General features: G+C 47.0%; 1 protein-coding gene across 1 annotated transcript in view; it reads left to right on the top strand.

Moving 5' to 3' along the window:
* The window catches only part of SV2C (synaptic vesicle glycoprotein 2C), a 195471-nt gene that overhangs the window by 103777 nt on the left and 71922 nt on the right, over nucleotides 1-19772 (top strand). Inside the window, exon 4 of the mRNA XM_046667521.1 lies at nucleotides 4738-4889. Within this exon, the coding sequence (XP_046523477.1) occupies nucleotides 4738-4889 (152 nt within the window). The remainder of the gene's footprint in view (nucleotides 1-4737; nucleotides 4890-19772) is intronic.

Below are 19772 nucleotides of genomic sequence, written 5' to 3'. Positions count from 1 at the left end.
TAGCCTTTTTCGCTGCAGCCTCCCTCTGTCACTGCAGAAACCTGACCCCCTCCCCGTCTTTGCCTCTCAGCCAGCATGAAGCTGTGTGATGAGTGCAGGGACCCACGTGATCCGCCAGTCATCATCCGAACTGGGGTGATACCAGAAGGGCTGTGAAATCCGCAGGCCGTACCCCAGGCAGGCTCCCAGCGCCTCCATGAAGTTTGTGCAGACTAACACTCGGTGTTCTCCTTGGTCCTGCTGTGCTAACCTGATTTAGGTTACGTGTCTCATGTGCCCAACAGAGGAGAAATTTTGTCTGTAAATCTGACACACTGTTTGCCTTATACCATATCTCATTTGTGAATTCATCCTAGATTATTGAGGAAAATAAATATGTTTCATGATATGTACTGGATGCCTGGAATTGAGTCAGACCTTTTGAGGTAGAGTGTGTGTGTCTGTGTGAGTGTGTGTGTGTGTGTGTGTGTTTTCCAACATGTGCACATGCATGTGCCATGGAGTGGAGGAGGGGTCCCAACTTATTCTAAGAATAGGGTTTAATGAAGTTCCTTTAGTCTACATTTCTATTATTAAAGCTGTAAAAACCTAAAATTAATACTACTTAGGGAATAACTCCAACTCTGAAATTCCACATATCAACATTCTCTTTCATTTGTGTCAATTCCATTACTTTGAATCCAGCTAATCTTCTACCTACATAGAGTGGATTTCAATCGTGATTCCCTTTGTGCCTCCTATTACTAAGAATAATTAAGATCTGACCCTTTTTGACAGCTAATAAAATAGCTTAATCTCTTATCCCGAGAAAAATTCTATATAAACCACCCTGATCTGATTGCTTCGTTTACGTAAATATTCCATCAAAAATGAACTTGAGCAAATCTCAGCAGTAGCTAACTGATCGATGTCTAATGAACGATAGAAAGGTCTCCGTGTGAACTGGATTTAGAGATTGTTACCCATCAGTGATGTAAAGATAACCATTTTATGCCTTATGTTATGGACTTTTCGTATGAAACAAGTTACGTTTCCCATATTAAATCCCATTGCAAGAGTTCGTCAGCCTCAGCACTACTAATATTTGGGGTGGAGAATTCTTTGTCGTGAAGGACTGTCTCGTATACTGTAGGATTTTTAGCAGCATCCCTGGCTTCTGCCCACTCTATGCCCATAGGACCCCCTGAGATGTGACAACTGAAAATGTCTCCAGAATTGCCAAACGTCTGCCGGGAGAGGGGAGAGCAGCAGCCCTATTGAATAACCACTGACACGTGGGCATTTGAGAACTGCCATTTAAATATTTCGTATCTCTTCCTGTATTCTCAGAAATTGTATCAGTATAATAAAACAAATAAGGAAATGTCTTAGCCCCTCATACAAAATATTGAGGTAGACTAATAATGGGAAACTTCCTTTTTTCTTTTTTACTTAGAAAATTTGGTGGGAGGGGGATGGCAACTAAGACATGGAGTGGTTCAAGAACCCTTTGGGGGCTCCCCCGCTCTCAGAAATTCCATTCCAGCACGTCTGACTTCTCTTGAGGTCATACCGACCCAGGACGTAAGACGTGTTTCTGTTCACTGAAGTGTTGAGGCCGTCAGAACAGATGAACCAGGAGGCTCGAGTGCCACCTCCATCCCTGGAGAGTCCCTGTGAAATTCAGTTCTTCTGAGTGAACACTTAGTGCTCGTCCACTGGGCCAAGTACTAGGTTTCAAAGATGAACACAGTGTAGCCCTCACCTTCAAGGAGCCTTCGGTCAGCGTAAACAGGGATAAGCCCTCTCGTGGGGTAGGAAGTACTAGTCATGGTTGACATTACAGCACACTGCTGTGGTTTTTCTCTGCCTGAAGGACGAACAGTTAGGTGAGGAGGAATGTTTTCCCGGAAACAGATGGTCAGCCCGCAATAAGATGTGAACACTTGGCTTGTTTCGTAGGTCTGTGAGTCTGAAGCACTTTGCAAAGGATTTAAATAGATTCCCTCCCCGACTTTTCAGACTCATTTATCCCTTGACATTGCAGTCTGCTTTACAAACAGTGAGAGACATCCATGCAAAAATAACCCCCTTAAAAAGAAGCACTGAATAAAAACCAGCTGGATGCTTAGAATCCCCTAAAAGTTGGGATTCTCTTATGCAAGAGATTTGCACAAGATCAATTTGTGATTTGTTTAAAACTAACAGGCAAGTCTAGAGCCTTCCACCTGCCGTCTTAGCCGCCCTGGAGTGCATTGATCTCGGTTCCGAGTGGCCTGACATATCTTGATGTGCAATTGAGCCGTCACGAAGTGTGAGTTACAGCTCCTACACACGGAACGGCCAGACTCCTGATGCGACAGTAATGAGACGTGAAAAGTCAGTCAAACCTGACTTGAGAAGGAAAGGCACAGATTAGGGCCCAGGGACTTGATGGTGCAGAGAAACAGACTTTTCATGTCAAAAGAAAAAAAGAGTAGCGTTAAATGATTTATGACAGACATTTTATTTCCCATTAAAATTATGCGTTGTAATGAAGCTGTTTTAAATCTGTCAAAACTTTGTTGAATTTTTTTATTTGACTAGCTGTCCATGGTGTGGGGTCCGCAAGAAGCCTGTGTGAGTCTGACGTGGTGAGGCGTGGAGCCAGCTCTGACCGCCCGCCACGTTCATTTGCTTCTTGTTTAGGGGTCTGGTTGATGGACTTGGACCTGGCTGGCTCCCTCTGGTGTAATGGCGCTAAGTGGCCATGTGCTGCAGCTGAAGCTGTCTGGCGTCATCTTCTAGAAACTTTAGGTAGAATGCTGCCTTCATAGCCAGAGGAACACATACGCATGCTTTCACTTCATGGTTTTAGACTCTGAACAGCAACTCTCACTGAGAAACACACTGCAACTCATAATACATTTATATACATATAAATATTTTTTAAGTATATTTATATAAATATATATGTATACACACATACATACATATGTATATAATTATACATTATAAAAAATGTTTCTAACGGAGACAAAATTTTCATGAAATGATACTTATCTTTATTATTTGAGTTATACTCAAATATTTTATCTCTATTTCAATTTTTTAAATGCTGTTTACAGCTACTAAATTAATTTTGTAGCCCAGAGACTGGAAAACACTGGCCTGAGTGGTCACCTGTACCCTGCAGTAGATAACGACCGCCTCACTTCAAGCAGCGCGAGCACATGAAATGCAGCTGTATTTTGACCAACCCGCTGATGCCGAGTGACATCATGAATCCTGCGGTTCATTTGGAACAACCAGTTTGCTATAGCTGTGTCCTTTCTCTAAATTGCATTTGCTAAGATCACTGCCAGCGCTTCTTTATCATATCAAAGGCTCTAAGGGAATCAGTTATTGCTAAATGGATAAATACGCGTTTTACTCCTTGACGTCAAGTTCACATAAAATGTCAAAAGCAGTTTACCTTACAGAAATCTGAACATAAAGAAATCAGTACTGTGGCCGGCCCCGTGGCCGAGTGGTTAGGTTCACACGCTCTGCTTCGGCGGCTCAGGGTTTTGCCGGTTCAGATCCCGGGCACAGACATGGCACCGCTCATCAAGCCATGCTGAGGTGGCACCCCACAGAGCACAGCCAGAGGGACTGACCTACAACTAGAATATACAGCTATGTACTGGGGGGCTTTAGGGAGACGAAAGAAAAGAAAAGAAAACGATTGGCAACAGATGTTTGTTCAGGGCCAATCTTAAAAAAAAAACAAACCAGAAATCAGTACTTTTTAAAACTATATCACTGGGTATTGTCTCTACACCTTGCTTATATTGTTGCACAACTTGTCAAAAAGTATTTATTTTGAGAATTGATATGTTGTTTGGAATGATAGTAAGTAATCTCTCCTCATGTTACCTGACTTTCTTAGGCAGTGCTGCTTAAAATTTGGGAGTCAAGACCTATTTGAGATCCTGATGAAATCTGTGGCCCGTCTCCTAGAAGGAACAAAGTTTTGATTCCATGGACCCTCCTTGGGGAACCTTACCCTGAGTGGAGGCGACCCTCTGTCATCTCCAGAGCTCGGCCAGCCTCTCTCATAATTACCCTGACTGAGGGAAGCACTGTGCCCCGTTCTGCTGAGATCTAAGCTAGCAGCTCCTTATTGGAGTCTCCCAGCGCCCCTTTCACAGGTCCTCATTCAGGATGACGTCTGCTGGCTTGGGGCCAGAGCCAGTCTAGGGAGCAGCTCCGCTGGTCCTGTCTTTGTCGACACGTCAGCCTGGTTGGGCTGCGGGACCAGCTGCTGTGGGGTAGCAGTGGCACAGTGCAGTCATAGACCGCCTCCCAGAAGCGTTTGAAGCTATTTCCAAACTCGCCACATCATGGGGGACATAGCATAGTATTTCTTTTTAAAATATGTTAAATTAAAATATTCACGAGATCATACCAAATGTTGTAAATTTTGATAAATAGCATGTAGAGGATTTAATCCTGAGCAGAAAGCCCATTGGAATCTTAAGCTAAGCGCTAGAAATCCCATGACTAGGGCACCACTGCCACCTGTTGGTGACATAGCTTAATTGCAGGTTCCAGTTTTGGCAGGGATAATAAGCCTGCATTAAACACAGAGGCTCTGATGTTAGAAAATGTGTGTCCCTCCATATGCCGGGATAGAAAGAGAGCGTGTGATGTTCGAGCCTGCTTTGGCTCCTGCCTTTGTATCTCACATGGGCTGTAGAGGCCCTGATCTCATGTGTTCTCTGTACCCCTTGGCAGGATTGGAGGAGCCATTCCTACCGTGTTCTCCTACTTTGCTGAAGTGCTGGCCCGAGAGAAGCGGGGCGAGCATCTGAGCTGGCTCTGCATGTTCTGGATGATCGGCGGCATCTACGCCTCTGCCATGGCCTGGGCCATCATCCCGCACTACGGTAAGAGGCTGGCCATGCAGCAGCCGGACGGGGCCTTGTTTTACCTCAGTCTCCATTCCATCCCTTTCCTCTTTTGTAAATGCTGGTGCGAGAACAGCACTGTCCTCACTGTGTTTCTCCCTTTTGTAATGCCTGGGACTTTTTCCCCCAGCACAGAGATGTGTATTAGGCAGCACTGTGCCAATGGTCCTTTATGAATCCTGTTGCATTTTGCTGTTTTGAAAGCCGTTGTTTTCATTGTTTTTCGATGTGCTATCAACTCTGGGGTCTCGTGCAGGTGGAGGTGAGAGGACACACAGGTCATAATCAGCATATAAGGCAACATGACTTCCAGTTGTTCTTGGGGCTGTCATGCATCAGGCACACACAAGTGCCTTTGTTCACCCCCTCTGGGCCCAGTGCAAAGCTCAGCCCACGTCACCCCACCTCGTCAGCCCCACCCCATCAGCCCAAAGCAACGCAGAACTGGGGGGAGGCCAGGAGGAATCCTGATGGTCCTGGACCGTCCATCTGCAAAACTTAAGAGGTGACTCTGCTGTTCTTCTCCCCACACCCCCTCCTCAGTTTCTCCCAGGTGCTCACTATTCCTGCCACCTCTGAGCACTTGACAGTTTCCTGTTTCTGAGCAGCTACTTAAAAGCCAGACGTCCCCAATTGCTTCACCTGCAACTAGTGAAATGCAGGGAAAGGTTGATAGAATCCAGGAATTGAATTCACTGTATAAGGAAAGGGGAGGGGAGGTGTTCTGGTCACGTTCGTGTGTGTGTGTGTGTGTGTGTGTGTGTGTGTGTGTATGTCTGCAAACAGGCTGAAGTTTGCAAAACAGGAATACTGCATAAATTAAAACCACATGCGACTTCAAAAACTCACTCTTTGTTCTATCCAAAATCTAATAGATCTAAACAATTAGATTTCAAAAATTCAGTTTTTGCTTATTTTCTATTTTTCTGCTTTTGTTTCAGAACAGAGCAATTTTTCACTATAAAGCATTGTTCTGTTAGGGAACAACCTTTGGTATTCAGACGCATTGTAATTTGTTTTACCATACTGAGTTACAAAATTCTTGTTGTCACACTTTCTTTTAATAAACCTAAAAATTTGCATGGAAACCAAATTGTATATAGCAATAACAACAAAAAGAAGCCACAAGGAATTGGTTATTTGGACTGAAGAGCACTTTTCGTTGCCGGACATTTAAGTTGAGTTCTGAGTGCCAAGCTCAAGTGATGGGTTTCTCATGTTTAGATTCTTTGGTCACTCCTGGGCCAGAGATGCCCTCATCCAGGCAGTGACCTAAGTCCACCATGAAGCTTGTCTTCTGCCACCATCCGAGGAATTAGAGGAGATGCGCCTCCTTCGTGTGGGACCTCGGCCTCCCTCAGCACCTTCCTCTGCAGGGTGGCGTCTAACCCCCGGCCCACTCCACTGGCTGTTCCGAAGGGAAAAGCCATTTAGCTGCTGTGTAAGGAATTGTTTGTTAGGAACTATGTGAAAGGAGACAGAGAGGAGATGCAGAGCCTGGGCCGGGTCCAGCCTTACCCAGCATCGCTCCCGGGGCTGCCGCTAGTCCATATGCATCCTGTGTGCAAATTAAATTAAGGTGCCTTGTCCAGGTGGGCACAGTCACCGTCTCACTGGCCATCTCTGCCGGGTACTCACAGGGCACAACCCGGCAACTTTACTCGGCAGCCGCATTCCTTCTGAGGCCAGCCTCGCTCTGTGTCTCAGCCTCTGATGACAGCACAGTTCTTTGGCTCCTGGGTGTATTGCTGTCCCCTTCCTGGTCCACCTTCCCATATATCTCAGAATATCTCCTCCTGGCCTTCCCAAACTCAAAACTCAGTCGGCTTCTGCAGTCCGTGCGTTCCCACCAGGCCTGGGCATGATGGCTTTTGTTTGGGGGTTTTCCTCACTGGGTATTCAGTTCCTCAGACTCCTGCCTTTCACACATCCCTACCCTTGAGCTGCGGGCGGCTCCAGATTTTGTCTCTGGCCTAGCCACCCATCCGTTGGTGGCTGACCCACAAAAAATTAGCATGATCCCCACCTTTATTTTTCTCAGGCACACATAAGATATTCTTGTTTATGGCAAAAAGGGCTGCCTAAACCATATAGAACTGGAAAGAGGGGAGGGTCATAAACAATGCATGGCAAGTTACAAAACCCATCACAGTACAACAAAATTACATGTATCTGAGGCTGACGTTAATTTCTGTGTTGAAGGGACCTTAAGGAATAGGGACCTGGTTAAGAAATCAGTAACGGCATATTAAAACCTTATGCCCATGCTTCACTGAAGGCTTTCCATGACCAGGGGTGTGGCAAAAACAGCAAATTATTACAATCAATTCTGTGTATTAAAACCAAGGGGGAAGAAGTTTTAAATACCCTTGCTGAGTTCGTGGTTGCAACTCGAAGCATTTTAATTTTTTTAAAATAAAAGAGTTTAATTTAAAAAGTCCTGTGCTGAGGCACTGGGGGATGATGTTCTGTGTCTTGATGAGCCGGGGGGCAGGGGGTGGTCAGGGGTATGCATTTGTAAAAATTCATTAAGCTGGGTGCTTAAGATTTGTACACATCACTATATGGTCGTTACGCTTTCTCATAAACAATTTTTTTTTTTTAAAGATTGGCACCTGAGCTAACATCTGTTGCCAATCTTTTTTTTCCTTCTTCTCTCCAAAGCCCCCCAGTACATAGTTGTATATTCTAGTTGTGAGTGCCTCTGGCTGTGCTATGTGGGACGCCACCTCAGCATGGCCTGATGAACAGTGCCATGTCTGCGCCCAGGATCCGAACTGGCAAAACCCTGGGCTGCCGACGCGGAGTGTGCAAACTTAACCACTTGGCCACAGGGCTGGCCCCTCTCATAAAGGCTTTTGCTCCCTCCACCCCCTGAAAACGCCCGTGCTTGGGTTCTACCCCAGATCAATCAAATCAGATTCTCTGGGCTGGCGACTCAGCGTCGGTAGTTTCTAAAGCACCCCGGGAGGTTCTCACGTGCAGCCTGGTTTGACGTTCTTCAGCTCTCTACCTCTGCCAGTGGGTGATCTTGGAGCCCCTGGGATTTCCTCAGTGTATCCAGGGAGGGCTGTGAGTGGGACCAAGAGAGGAGCGAGCCTGACCTGCCTGGTTGACGTATGCAGTCAGTGTCTAAGTTTCGGTATTGTTGGGTTCATCCAGGCTAAAGTGCTTCCTGCCATCCGGTTTCGAATTACACTTAAAAAATAACTTTGACGTCTGGGTAGCTCTTCTTTTCCATGACACATCTTTTTACTTTACTTAAAATAGACGAGGGGCTAAAAGTCCGTCCACTTTCCCTGCAGCCTCTGAAAAAATAGTTTTCTATTTTCCCTCTGAAATTCTGCCGTGTATAAATGATGCTGCAGCCTGTAGAAACCACAACAGCATGCAGGTCCTTGCCCCTCCATCCTCTGTCATTCAGGAGACTTCTGAGCGCTGCCACCCGGACCTGTGCATTGAGTTTTCACCCAGCAAGGAAAGAATTCAGGGCATAATAAAGCGACTCATAGCCAGGTCCTGGCCCTTCTCACACCGGTAACAGCATTCGATCTGGAGAGAAGGAAGCAATAGTTGGCCTCCACTTGGCAAGTATTTCCAATGATAAATGATGCACGGAGGCGTGATGAGAGAAGGTGCCTTTCCGTGGTCCTGGGTGTTGCCTTTCTGCATTTGTGTGGAGCAGTCAGTGCTTGAAGCCCTGACCCTGATGCCGTGAGACTTGAGTTCTGGCTCCAGACAAGCTTGTGCTGCACAGCAGCCCTCGAGCTGGTCACTAAGGATGCTGGAGGGAAGCCTGGAAGGATTCTTATGAAGTTAGACGCCACACCAGGAGGGGTGTTTGGGGGGCTGCGGGGGCTGGCGAGTCAAGACATGGGTTGTGCCAGCGCCTCCTGATGGACAGTGGGGTCCACCCGGCCTGCCGAGGCCTGGTTTCTGTACCAGCATTGGAGAACGAGGTTCTGGACCTTCACATCGCTGCTCTGGGGCTGAAAATTTCCCTGGAAGCAGGTGAAGGTTCCAGTGTAAAATCACCTCGCTGGCTCTGACGGACCTGAGGAGTCAGAGTATCGGAGGTCATCACACGGGCACCTTCCCTGCTTGCCACCTCCCTTGTGACCAGCTCCATCCACTCAGGAGTTTCTGGGCTGTTTCTCCCCCTGTGGCAAAGGGGCAGTCCCCATAAAGAAGGAAAGCCCTGGCCTCAAAAACCAGGTGCCCGCAACTGCAGAGAGCAGGTGTTGACAAAGTGTGGGTCTTCTTGACCCCACACCCTTTCTCAAGCCCCCAGTGGGCATTGGCTGCCGGTTCACAAAAGGACCAGTGCTGTGTCTGAGAACAGAGGGCGTGCCTCTCCCCCCCTCTCTCCCCTACTCCTAGTAATCAGGACACCTCAGCATTTAATGGCACCAGGTGCCTCCAGGGGACAGTGGGTGGGGAGCTGCCTCACGGGCCCTCTCCCTCCGTGGCTGAGAGTGCTCATTCAGGCCCAGGCTTTGGAGCCGCTGCCAGGTTGCAGCGCTGTTGGCTCCCTTGAACCCTCTGCCATCCTTTTCCCTTTTAAATCCGCATGTACGTCAGAGGAGGTGTTGTCCCCTGCTGGGAGTGTGACCGTGTGCAGCAAGGACATTCACTTAGCTAAGTGGGAAGGTTCTCGATTCAGAAGACCGTCTCAGCTCTGAATGCCCCCAGCACCCGGGCTGCGCTCAGCGCTAGAGTGCCCTGCCTCCCTGGGGGCCGCCTGTGCTGCAGACCCCACCGGGCCAAGTGGGGCGCCCATACAGCCCGAGACCATCCCCCCTCCCCTGCAGCCACGGTGAGATGTCTGCGCTTAAAAATACTCGTATTCCGAGGTTGTTTGAATTACTGGGATGTCTCTACTTCCTTTAGTTACGAGACTTGTGAGGCTAATGAATTTCTTCTCCCTAATGGTGAAACCGGGGTGTGGAGGAGGGGAGAGCCCAGTGGCTGGCTGGCTGAAGGACACAGGGCAGGCTGTGTAGGTTTGTTAGTGAGAAGGAAGGTGCTGTGGCCAAGGGAAGGCAGGAGGTGTGAGCTGATGTCCAGTCTCAGCCCAGCTGCTTCCAGGTGGGTGAGCTTTGTCAAGCTTCTCATTCTCCCCCACCCCCCCACACACACCCACTCTCCTGGTCAGCACTGTGGTGGGGACGAGTGTAATGATCATGTGAGAGCACCAGTGCATAATTACTGCTCAGAAATGGTAGCTGTTATTGCTATGAGGTTCATATCCTGCATGAGCCCTCCAAATTCTGTGAGCTTGGAGCTGCAGGAAAAGAGGGAGTAGCTGACTAAGGTGCATAAAATGTGCAAACGTCACCTGGAGGGTGAGAAGAACAGAGGAGTCAGAGGAAAGGAAAAATAGGATAAAAGTTAAGATAATGAGAGAATCAAGGAAAAAGTAATACTGTAAAACCTTGATTACAGGGAACCAATGAATCAGAACCTTCCATCTGTTTATTTGTTGGGTGAATTAATATTCGAAGGGCATATACTGTGTAAACACCCATCCTAAAGGCCAGCTGCCTCTCTTTCCAGGTGGAGGGAACCTGATGACCCTCGCCTGCTGGCACGCGTCCGCAGCCGACCCTGTGGTTATGGCAACAGCAGCAAGGTGGCCTACACCTGGACACAGGCGGCCGGCCCCATGCTTAACGGCATGGGCTTAGAAGAAAGACAGGCCCACTTCCAAGCCGGCTCTGCCATTCTCTGGCTTTGTCACCTTTGGGACAGTTCCTTGGGCTCTCTGGTCCTCAGTTTCTTCATCTATAAAATGGGCATAATACCCCATAGGGTTGCTGTGTGAAAGGACTATGTACAAAAAGTGGTTACTCAGCCCAGTGCCTGAGCCAAATGTTCATTAAGTGTACTCTTTTTCTTTCCACAAATGGGGCTGAAGTTGAGGCGAGGCGAGGAAGAAGGAACTGGAATGATGAAAAGACTTTACTCACCTTTTCCTAACCATGTTTTCTCAGCTGTTAGCTTATCCTTTGAAGGTTGTAGAGAGGATAGAAAGGGGAAGGAACCTTTGAGGCATGCCAGAGTATTCTGCCTCCACTCCAGGGAGCCAGGGGAGGCCTAAAGGGAGAGCTGGGGTCCCCTCACCAGCCCAGCCAGGACAGAAAGGGGCCAGGGGCCAGGTTCCCCCGAGCCCTGCCTCCCAGCCTTGCCGTATTTCACTGAATGTCACAGCCCTGAAGATTTTATGCTCGACTGTCTGAGTAGGGCACTGCAAGGGGAATCAATTTTGTACATCCATGTACGCCAGCATGATCTCATAATTTGTCCATTTTAGGGTCAGCCGATCTTTTATTTCAATAGAATGACCCTTGGCTCAGACTTCCTTCACTCTGAGGTTCAGTTTTGCCCTCTCAGTAATAAGATAAATCAGCCCAAAAAACCCAACAAGCAATGATGATAAAGTCTTTAAGGGCTTAAGAAATGGACGTGAGATGAAGAAGACATTATGTCTATGCGTATAGCTGCTTCTTTGAGTATGTCTCACTGTTCATGTGTTTCAGAAATCTCTGTTCTTAAGCACAGCCACAAGCCAGCCCTCCCACCCCCAGCCCTCCTGTCTCTGTCCTCATCCTAATTGTGTCCCCTGGGGAAGCGTGTTCATCAGCTAAGGTGCAGAGAGCTCCCCCGACCACTCCCAAAAGACGTGTCTCCTTCTTCAAGGGATCAAGCATTCTGCAGGGTCTGCGAAGCGCTTTTCAACATCCTCACTCCAACCTTTGAGGTTTGAATAGTGAACGCAGAGGAGCTGCCTCTTCTGTCGTGCATGAAACCAGCTACCCCGGGGCTCAGGTCTTAACTCTTCCCTTCTGGCTCCCCAGAAAGGGAGAGGTGTCAGTCATTTGTTGGGGGCCTTCTGTGTCCCAGGCATTGTCCCAGGCAAGTTCCCTCACACACATGATCTTAAGACAAGGAATGAGCTTTAGAAATATGGCAGCTTTCCTGCTCACGTGTGGCTGTGTGGGACTGCAGGCTGCTGTGCTCTGACACTGCTGGGCGACACTGCAGAGCTGGCATCTGTAATCCATCCCTTGGGTAGTCAGGTGGAGCCTACAGACCTCCATTCCGAATAATGCTTTTAAATGCAGAAAGGGAAATAAATAAGATTATAAAGGAAACCAATTGTTTCAAAATACTGTTATCAAGATGTATTAGCATATTAAGTAACAACACCTATTGACAGGTGTAGTAGCTACTGTAATTTCAAAGTAGATGTGAGCGTAGAGGCTGAAGTCAACTTTTTTTTTTAAGCCTAAGAAACTGCTGGACCCTAAAAATCTCCCCAGAATCCCACATTCCATCTTCACCCACTGTATGAATTAAGATTAGGATTGACTGGATATAAGAGCAAAAAGCAAATTAGCAGGCATGAACAAGATACAAATTGGTTTTATGTCACATAAAAGAAGCCTGGAGGAAGACAGTCCAGGGCTGGGATGGTAGCGCCACAGTCATCATCAAAGGCCCCAGGTCCTTCTCTCACCATTCCTGGCACCTTCCAACCACGTTCTAGACAGCACAGAGCAGGAAGGTTATGTAAGGTTATGTCTGTGCGCCCAAGAATCTTCCTGGAAGTCCCACACAAAGCCACTTAAATCTCCTTGGCCAGAACTTCAACACGTGGCCACAAGAGGGTCCTGGAAATGTTCAGCCGTCTTCTATTCCAAGCAGCAAGGAGAATGCAAATCAGGGTAAAGTGGATCTTGAGAGACAACTGGCCGTCTCTGCTGCACCGTCTCATTCTTCCTCTGGAAAATCTTCTAGGAATGTTCACGTGGTCTAAGTCTGTATCAGTCAGGTTTTGGATGCAAGTAACAGAGAGCAAGTCTGGCTAACTTACCCAGAACACGAATTTATTGGGAACATATTGAGTAGCTCACAGAGTGGTCGGGAACCATGCTCAGAAAAGGCCAGGAGCCGAGGTGGCTGGCAGGGCCCATCAGCAAACTCAAATTTTAGCACCCAGACCCAAAAAACTCTTACTGTGCAAGAAAAATCAGCTCAAATTACACACCTTCTGTTTCCAGTGCGCCAAGGAGCTTTTTGTATTGGTTCCATTGTTCTTCCAAGGTCACAGGGTTGTTTTCTACGCAAGCTGCAATTCTTGGGGCGCCACCTGCTGTTAGAAGATCATAATTACCAACAGGTAACATTATAGACAGGGTGCCCCAGGCCCTCATTCAGATAAGGTGCTGAGCACACACTAATGTGAGTCACAGGGAGAAGCTGGGCCCATATGCAGGTGGGGACAGCGTGGACTAGTGTGCCCTTCTCATGTTGGTTTCAGATAAGGTGGGTACGGGGCTCTCAAGAGTCCTAGCCAATTTGAATCCTCTGCAGCATCTCAGCCAACTGGACATCCCTGGTCCTCAGATCACGGTTGACTGGACCCCTGGGTCCTCCCCAAAGCAAACGTGAATCCCAGTCTCATTACCAGACCAGGTCTTCCATGAATCCCAGAGATCTTGATCTCCAGTAGAGATAGTAGCACCTGTATCTGCAACAAATACAACCAGACAAGCTGGTTTCATTTACTACAGATATAGGTCCCCATTCCAAGAGCTGCTGACATTAGGGTTGGTCTTGAGAACAACTTGTGAATACATTTTATAATATAGATACTTCATTAAAAAAGTTAGTGACAATACCAAATGCTGGTGAGGATGCGGAGAAAGTGGATGTCTCATGCATTGCTGGTGGGAATGCAAAATAGTGCAGCCACTCTGGAAAATAGTTTGCCAGTTTCTTTAAAAAACTAAACACATCTAACGTCTGACCCACAATTGCGCTCCTAGGCATTTATCCCAGAGAAATGAGAATTTATGTCCACATAAAAACTTGTACATAATTATTCTTAACACCTTTTTTGGTAATAGCCCCAAACTGGAAACAACCAAAATGTCCTACAGTACCATAGAATGCTATTCAGCAATGAAAGGAGATGAACAATTGATACAACACCTTGTACCGTCCTCGAGGGCATTTTGCTGAGTGAAAAAAACAGTCTCAAAAGGTATGCTTACATAACATTCTGGAAATGACAGATATCGAGATGGGGAACAAATGAATGGTTGGCAGGGGTTAGAGGTGGTGAGAAGGGGAGCAGGTGTGACCATGGTGGGATGGCCCCTGGGAGGCCTTCGTGTTGATGGAGTCGTGTCTGTCTCGATTGTGGAGGTGGTTACGTAAATCCACACGTGTGATAAAATGACTTAGAACTATACACACACATCGTATCAGTCTGAATTCCCTGCTTCTCGTATTGTCCTCCAGGTGTCCCAGATCTAGCCATTTCTAACCATTGAGGGAAGCAGGGTGAAGGGTACATGGGATCTCTCTAGACTATCTTTGCAAGTTTCTGTGACTCTATAATTATTTTGAAATAAAAAGTACAAAAAATTGGTAATACCTTTCTTGAAGGGCATTTTTACTTATATCATCTTGTTTATTCTAAGAATCTTGGGAGCAAAAGCGACAACGGTAGGTGTTATTGCCACTCTTTGAATGGAGAACCTGTTGCATAGAAAGTTTGTCATTTCCCAAAGTGACACAGAAGATGGAAGATTAGAACTTGGAACCAGCCTTCTGATCCTCATTTCTTCAGAATGTCCTCCAGACATGGCAAAGCTATGAAACATTCTCAAAGAGTGACACAGAGGTTGTTTGTAACCGTCACAGCGGTCTCTACAGTAAGCGTAGGTGGCCCATGTGGCGGCTTGCCATCCCGCCTCTCTCTGGGTGATGCTGTCGCAGCCCCTCGCCAAGCAGTCTAAGCCCTAAGCCTCCATCATTTGCCATAAGAAAAACCAGTCGCACCCAGAATTCTGTCATTTTTAAAATTTTCTTTCTGCAAATGTCCTAAGAGACAGTAGAGATTTTACATCACGAGCCTTATAACTCACAACTTCCTAAGTGCTTGTTTGACATTGGTGTTTTCTTCAAAGGCTACATTCTGTCGTCTCTCTCCCGTCCCCACACAGCATGCCACCTCACGGGCCTGTCGCCTTCCTCTAGGAATCTGACTGCATTGCCCGCCCCACTCCCCTTTCTTATGCAGAGACGTGCAGCTCTGCCCAGCTTCCAACTCCAGACTTGCACACCCCGCCTGTGTTAGTCTGCTGTAATTGGGTGGCTCAAACAACAGAGATGTATTTTCTCCTGGTTCTCAAGACTGGGAAGTCCAAGATCAAGGTGCCAGTCAGTTTGGTTTCTGGTTGGGGCTCTCTTCCTGGCCCTCCCTCCCTCTCTCTCTCTCTTCTTCTTCTTCTATCCTATTAGGGACCCACCCTTATGACCTAATTTAACCTTAATTGCTTTTTAAAAATTCTGTCTCCAGATACAGTCACACTGGGGGTTAGGGCTTAAACATGAATTTTGGGGAGACTCAATTCAGTCCATAGCACCACGCTCTGTGGGCTTAGCAAATATAGGGTCCTCAGTCATCAGAAGCACCCCCTCCCCCAACCCTTTGAAGGCATTGGAAGTTATTTTTTCTAGTGTTTTCCTTGAGATACCTTCTGCAAACCTAGCCCTGAAACACTGATCTTTTTTCTCTCTTAAATATGGTCTTATGATGTCCTTATGGTTCCATAAGGACTGCCCATCTCATTTCTCTGACCATTTCTATATTCTGAACTAGACAAAATGCATGTGTGTGTGTGTGTTTTTAAAAGAACTGTTGTGAAAATACCCCTGCTGGGCTGAATTCATCATTAACCTAATTGGATCCTTCATCCAGGGCTCACAATTAGCACCATCACCAAGTCTTGATGACTAGCTGCCGTGCTTCTGAATTAACTTTCACCTGGATGGACATAAAAATCGTCATCTTCTAAAATGTTCCTTTTTGAGCATATGACCATTCCCCAGATTTCCATCAGTGATATTGAACTGGCTTAGAGGGCGAGAGATAGTGGCAGTTTTGTGGAAAGGTAGAGAAGGCTTCCCTGGTATCTGAGGGCACAGGCTACAGACCCTGGATGTCATTTTTCTTTCATATGCCTAGTGGGAGCCCCAAAAGCAATACTCCCTTCACTTGTCCAGATTGTGAAGGTGAAAGGTTGTAGAGCTGCTCATCTGTTTTTTTGTTTGTTTTTTTACTGAGGAAGATTTGCCAGGAGCTAACATCTGTGCCAATCTTCCTCTATTTTGTATGTGGATCACTGCCACAGCATGGCTTGATGAGCGGTATGTAGGTCTGTGCCCAGGATCCAAACCCAGGCCACCAAAGCGGAGCGGGCAAACTTAACCACTAGGCCACAGTGCCAGCCCCCTGCCCATTTATTTTTCACAATCGCAAAATTCTTTCGTTTGTAAAGAGTAAGCCAAACTTTAATTTTTACATAACCTACCAGCAGAGGCATTGGTGCGGAATGAGCTGGAAGTCCCTATTCTCTTGTGAGCTGATTTAGTGCTTAGATTTTATGCAGCTGTCTCTCTATCAAAATGGAGCTTAGATTTGCTCTGAGTTGCTTTTAGAGGGTCTCAAGGCAATCCCAGTTAAAGACCCAGGGTGTGGCATCTTAGCAGATGTGGCCATTGAGCACAGCTGGACCACCCTGCAGACCCGTATGTCACTAATTCCATCAGATGCACGGTTAAAGCCTAGAATAGAGCCGTGGAAGAATAGACTGTTAAACAGGACAGTTGGAGGTTGAAAGCATAGTGGGGAATCTCATTATGCAAGTAAGTAATTCCTAAAGACATCCTTCTCAAGTTTGGAAGTGCCCGATCTTTTATGTAACGTTGGAGCCTGTCTCCACTTGAGGACAGAGTAAATTGCATTGTCCACTTATTCCCATCCTCACACTCACCCCTCAGTGAGCTCTTTAGCTGTGCTGCCCATCACGCTGTGGAATGTACAAGACAAAAGGCAGCCATGATCGTGGGCAGGACACTTGCAAAGAGATTGGAAACAGTGAGCCTGAGAACCGTGTGGTGGGGACATAGCTTGCTTGGGCTCTAAATCTGGCAGAATTAAAGCGGGTAAAATCTGACAAAAGAACACAATGTGTGCTAGTTGTGGGATGGTTACTGCAATCTTAATGAGATGAGCCGTCCTAACACTCATATGAAATTCTACAAAAGACATCACCACTAAGCAAATGGAAATTGAGCCTTCATCTAAATTACTTGATGAGGTGTAACATTTGGGTGTAGCAAACATTTTTTGGGCATCTGCTCTGTGCCTGGCCCCATGCTGGAAGCCGGAGATGCTCCTAGGCTAAGGTAGGAGTGTGGAGAAACATCCAGTCTCGGCTAGCAGTGAAGAGCCCTGAATCCAAGTTTTGCTGTTCATCCTCCCTGTTTCAGCCTACAGGCAGCACCCCTTTCTCAGATCCTGTGATGGATTTGGGAGTGCAGCCTTGTGGGGGCCACTTTCAATTCCACCGTGTTCTTTAACGTACAAACGGTGTTTTGAGCCAGATGGAGAGAGCTCCACAGCCTGGCGGGTTGGTGGAGGACTGGCAGGAGTTGGGCAAGAAGGGAAGAGGAGTTGTGAAGAGTCAGACGAGTTGTGGTTTCATTTGACTTGACACTTTAAGACCGAGATGGCAAACTTAAATATCTGAGTGACCAGGCAGGTGATATAAATAAGTGAAGCTGGTGAGAAGGACAGCTGAAGCAGCTGAGAGAGTCTGCGCCCTCTCTGGAGGACTGGCAGCCACTCAGCTGCCACAGATGGAGCCATGCAGCTATTGAAGCCCCGTGTGGCCGGATCTGATCTACCAAGAGAAGGCAGAATTCTGGATATTTATATGAAGTCTCTCCAATTCTTAACCTACCAATTTTTAATTTTATCTTTATAGAGATATAATCCACATGGGTGGTAGGCAGAATAATGATTCCCCCTCAAAGATGTGCACGTCCTAACCCCCAGAACCTGTGAATATGTGAGGTTACATGGCAAGGGGGAATTAAGGTTGCAGGTAGAATTGAGGCTGCTAATAAGCTGACCTTAAAACAGGGATATTATGGGTTATCTGGCGGGCTCAATTGAATCACAAGCGTCCTTAAAAGCAGAAGATGGAGTGGGAAGAGAGAACCAGAGAAGTGGGAGTATGGGTGAGACTCAGCGTGGTGTTGCCAGCTTTAAAGACAGAAGAAGAGGGCCGTGAGCCAAGGGAATGTGGGCAGCCTCGAGAAGCTAGGAAAGGCAGGGAAGCAGATTCTCTCGAGTCTCCATAAGGAACAGCTCTGTGGACACGTTGCTTTTAGTGCAATGAGATTCATTTTGGTCTTCTAACCTCCAAACTGTAAGATAATAAATTTGTGTGGTTCTTAAGCCGCTAAGCATGTGGTGATTAGTTACAGAGCAATAGGAAATGAATACAACAGACAATAAAATTCACCAATTTTAAGTGATGAGATTTGACAAAGATATACAATTTAATTACCACCTCAATCAAGATATGGAACATTTCCATCACTAAAATGTTCATTCGTGCTCCTTCACAGGCCATTCCTTCTCACCATGCCTGGCCCCTGGTAAGCAAAGCTATGCTTTCTGTCTTTTGTAGAATTTCATATGAGTGGAATCATACAGTATGTAATTTTGAGTCCGGACTCTGGTTTGGCATAAAGCCTTCTGTGTGGTTAGGCGTTTCAGCGATTTGTTCCTTTTTGTTGCTGAGTAGTATTCCACATTGTGAATGGACCACAGTGTGTTGATCCATTCACCACTTGATGGATTTTTTTTTATAGTTTCCACTATTATGAATAATACTTCTGTGAACACTTGAGTACAAGTCATTGTGTGAACCAAGTTTTCATTTCTCTTGGGTAAACACCTAGGAGAGGGGTTGCTGGATTGTTCTGTGTAAGTGTATGTGTAACTTGATGAGAAACTGCTCATCTGTTTTCCAAAGTGGTTCTACCATAATTACCCAATTTTTTCAACAAGTTTTCAAAACACTATATGGACCAAACAAAACACACTTGTAGGCCAGGTGCCAAATTTGGCCCAGAAGCTGCCAGGTTTAAGCCAAAAGGAGCTAAGCTGGCCTGGAGGGGAGAAGACAGGTAATTGGCCTGTGCTGATGGGGAGATGGTGCCTCTCTGGGAGCCCGAGCTAGAGGAAGATGTTCACAATTAGGAGAAAGGCAGGTGGGAGTCCTGGTCATCAGGGACCTGCAGGGCTGCTGTGCCCTTAAACCAAAGGTGATGGAGCTGAGCCGCCCGGGGGAGAGTCCCAGTGACTAGAGAGAGCAAGGGCTCAGTTTTGCTCAGAAGTTGGAAGTGAGCTAGTGACAGCCGAGGGGCAGGGCCTGAGCTTGGCCTGCTGAAGGGAAGAAAGGACCACAGGGGCCTTCTGAGGGGGTGGTGGGATGCAAAATGTCTAACTGGCAGGTGTCATCATCTCACATGAGAATTACCCTTGATGGCTATGAAGACTTTCAGAAGCATCATCTCATGACACAGATGAAAGTCAAATTAGGTGACAACTTGTTCTGCACAGGGGCTGGCCAGGCAGAAGACCCAGGGTGAACAGGCACCGGGCCAGCTCCTCTCCTGACCATCTTCCCTCTGCCGTGTGTGGTTTGTGCTTGAGGATGCCCCAGGCCAGTGGTGATGTTTCGTTCTTGTAGGGGACAGAGGGTAGAGTACCACGAGAGAGAGAAAGGAAAGAAAGACTGGAAGGGGGCATTTCCTCCTTTCTGACCCAAAGGTGGTACCAGTGGAACCAATTAGGAGGAACCATTGACCCGGGCTCGCCGAGGCATCCGCTCATGCCCTTCTTGTGCCCAGTGCACGCCTCTGCCCTTATTTGGGGGCCAGGATTTTTAGAATTTTCTTCATAGCTTCAATTAAAAATTTCCTGAGTGC

This window comes from Equus quagga, chromosome 7, assembly GCF_021613505.1.
Source record: "Equus quagga isolate Etosha38 chromosome 7, UCLA_HA_Equagga_1.0, whole genome shotgun sequence".
Taxonomy (NCBI): Eukaryota; Metazoa; Chordata; class Mammalia; order Perissodactyla; family Equidae; genus Equus; species Equus quagga.
The sequence above is the reverse complement of the archived record's forward strand: the minus strand, read 5'-3'. Positions and strand labels throughout refer to the sequence as shown.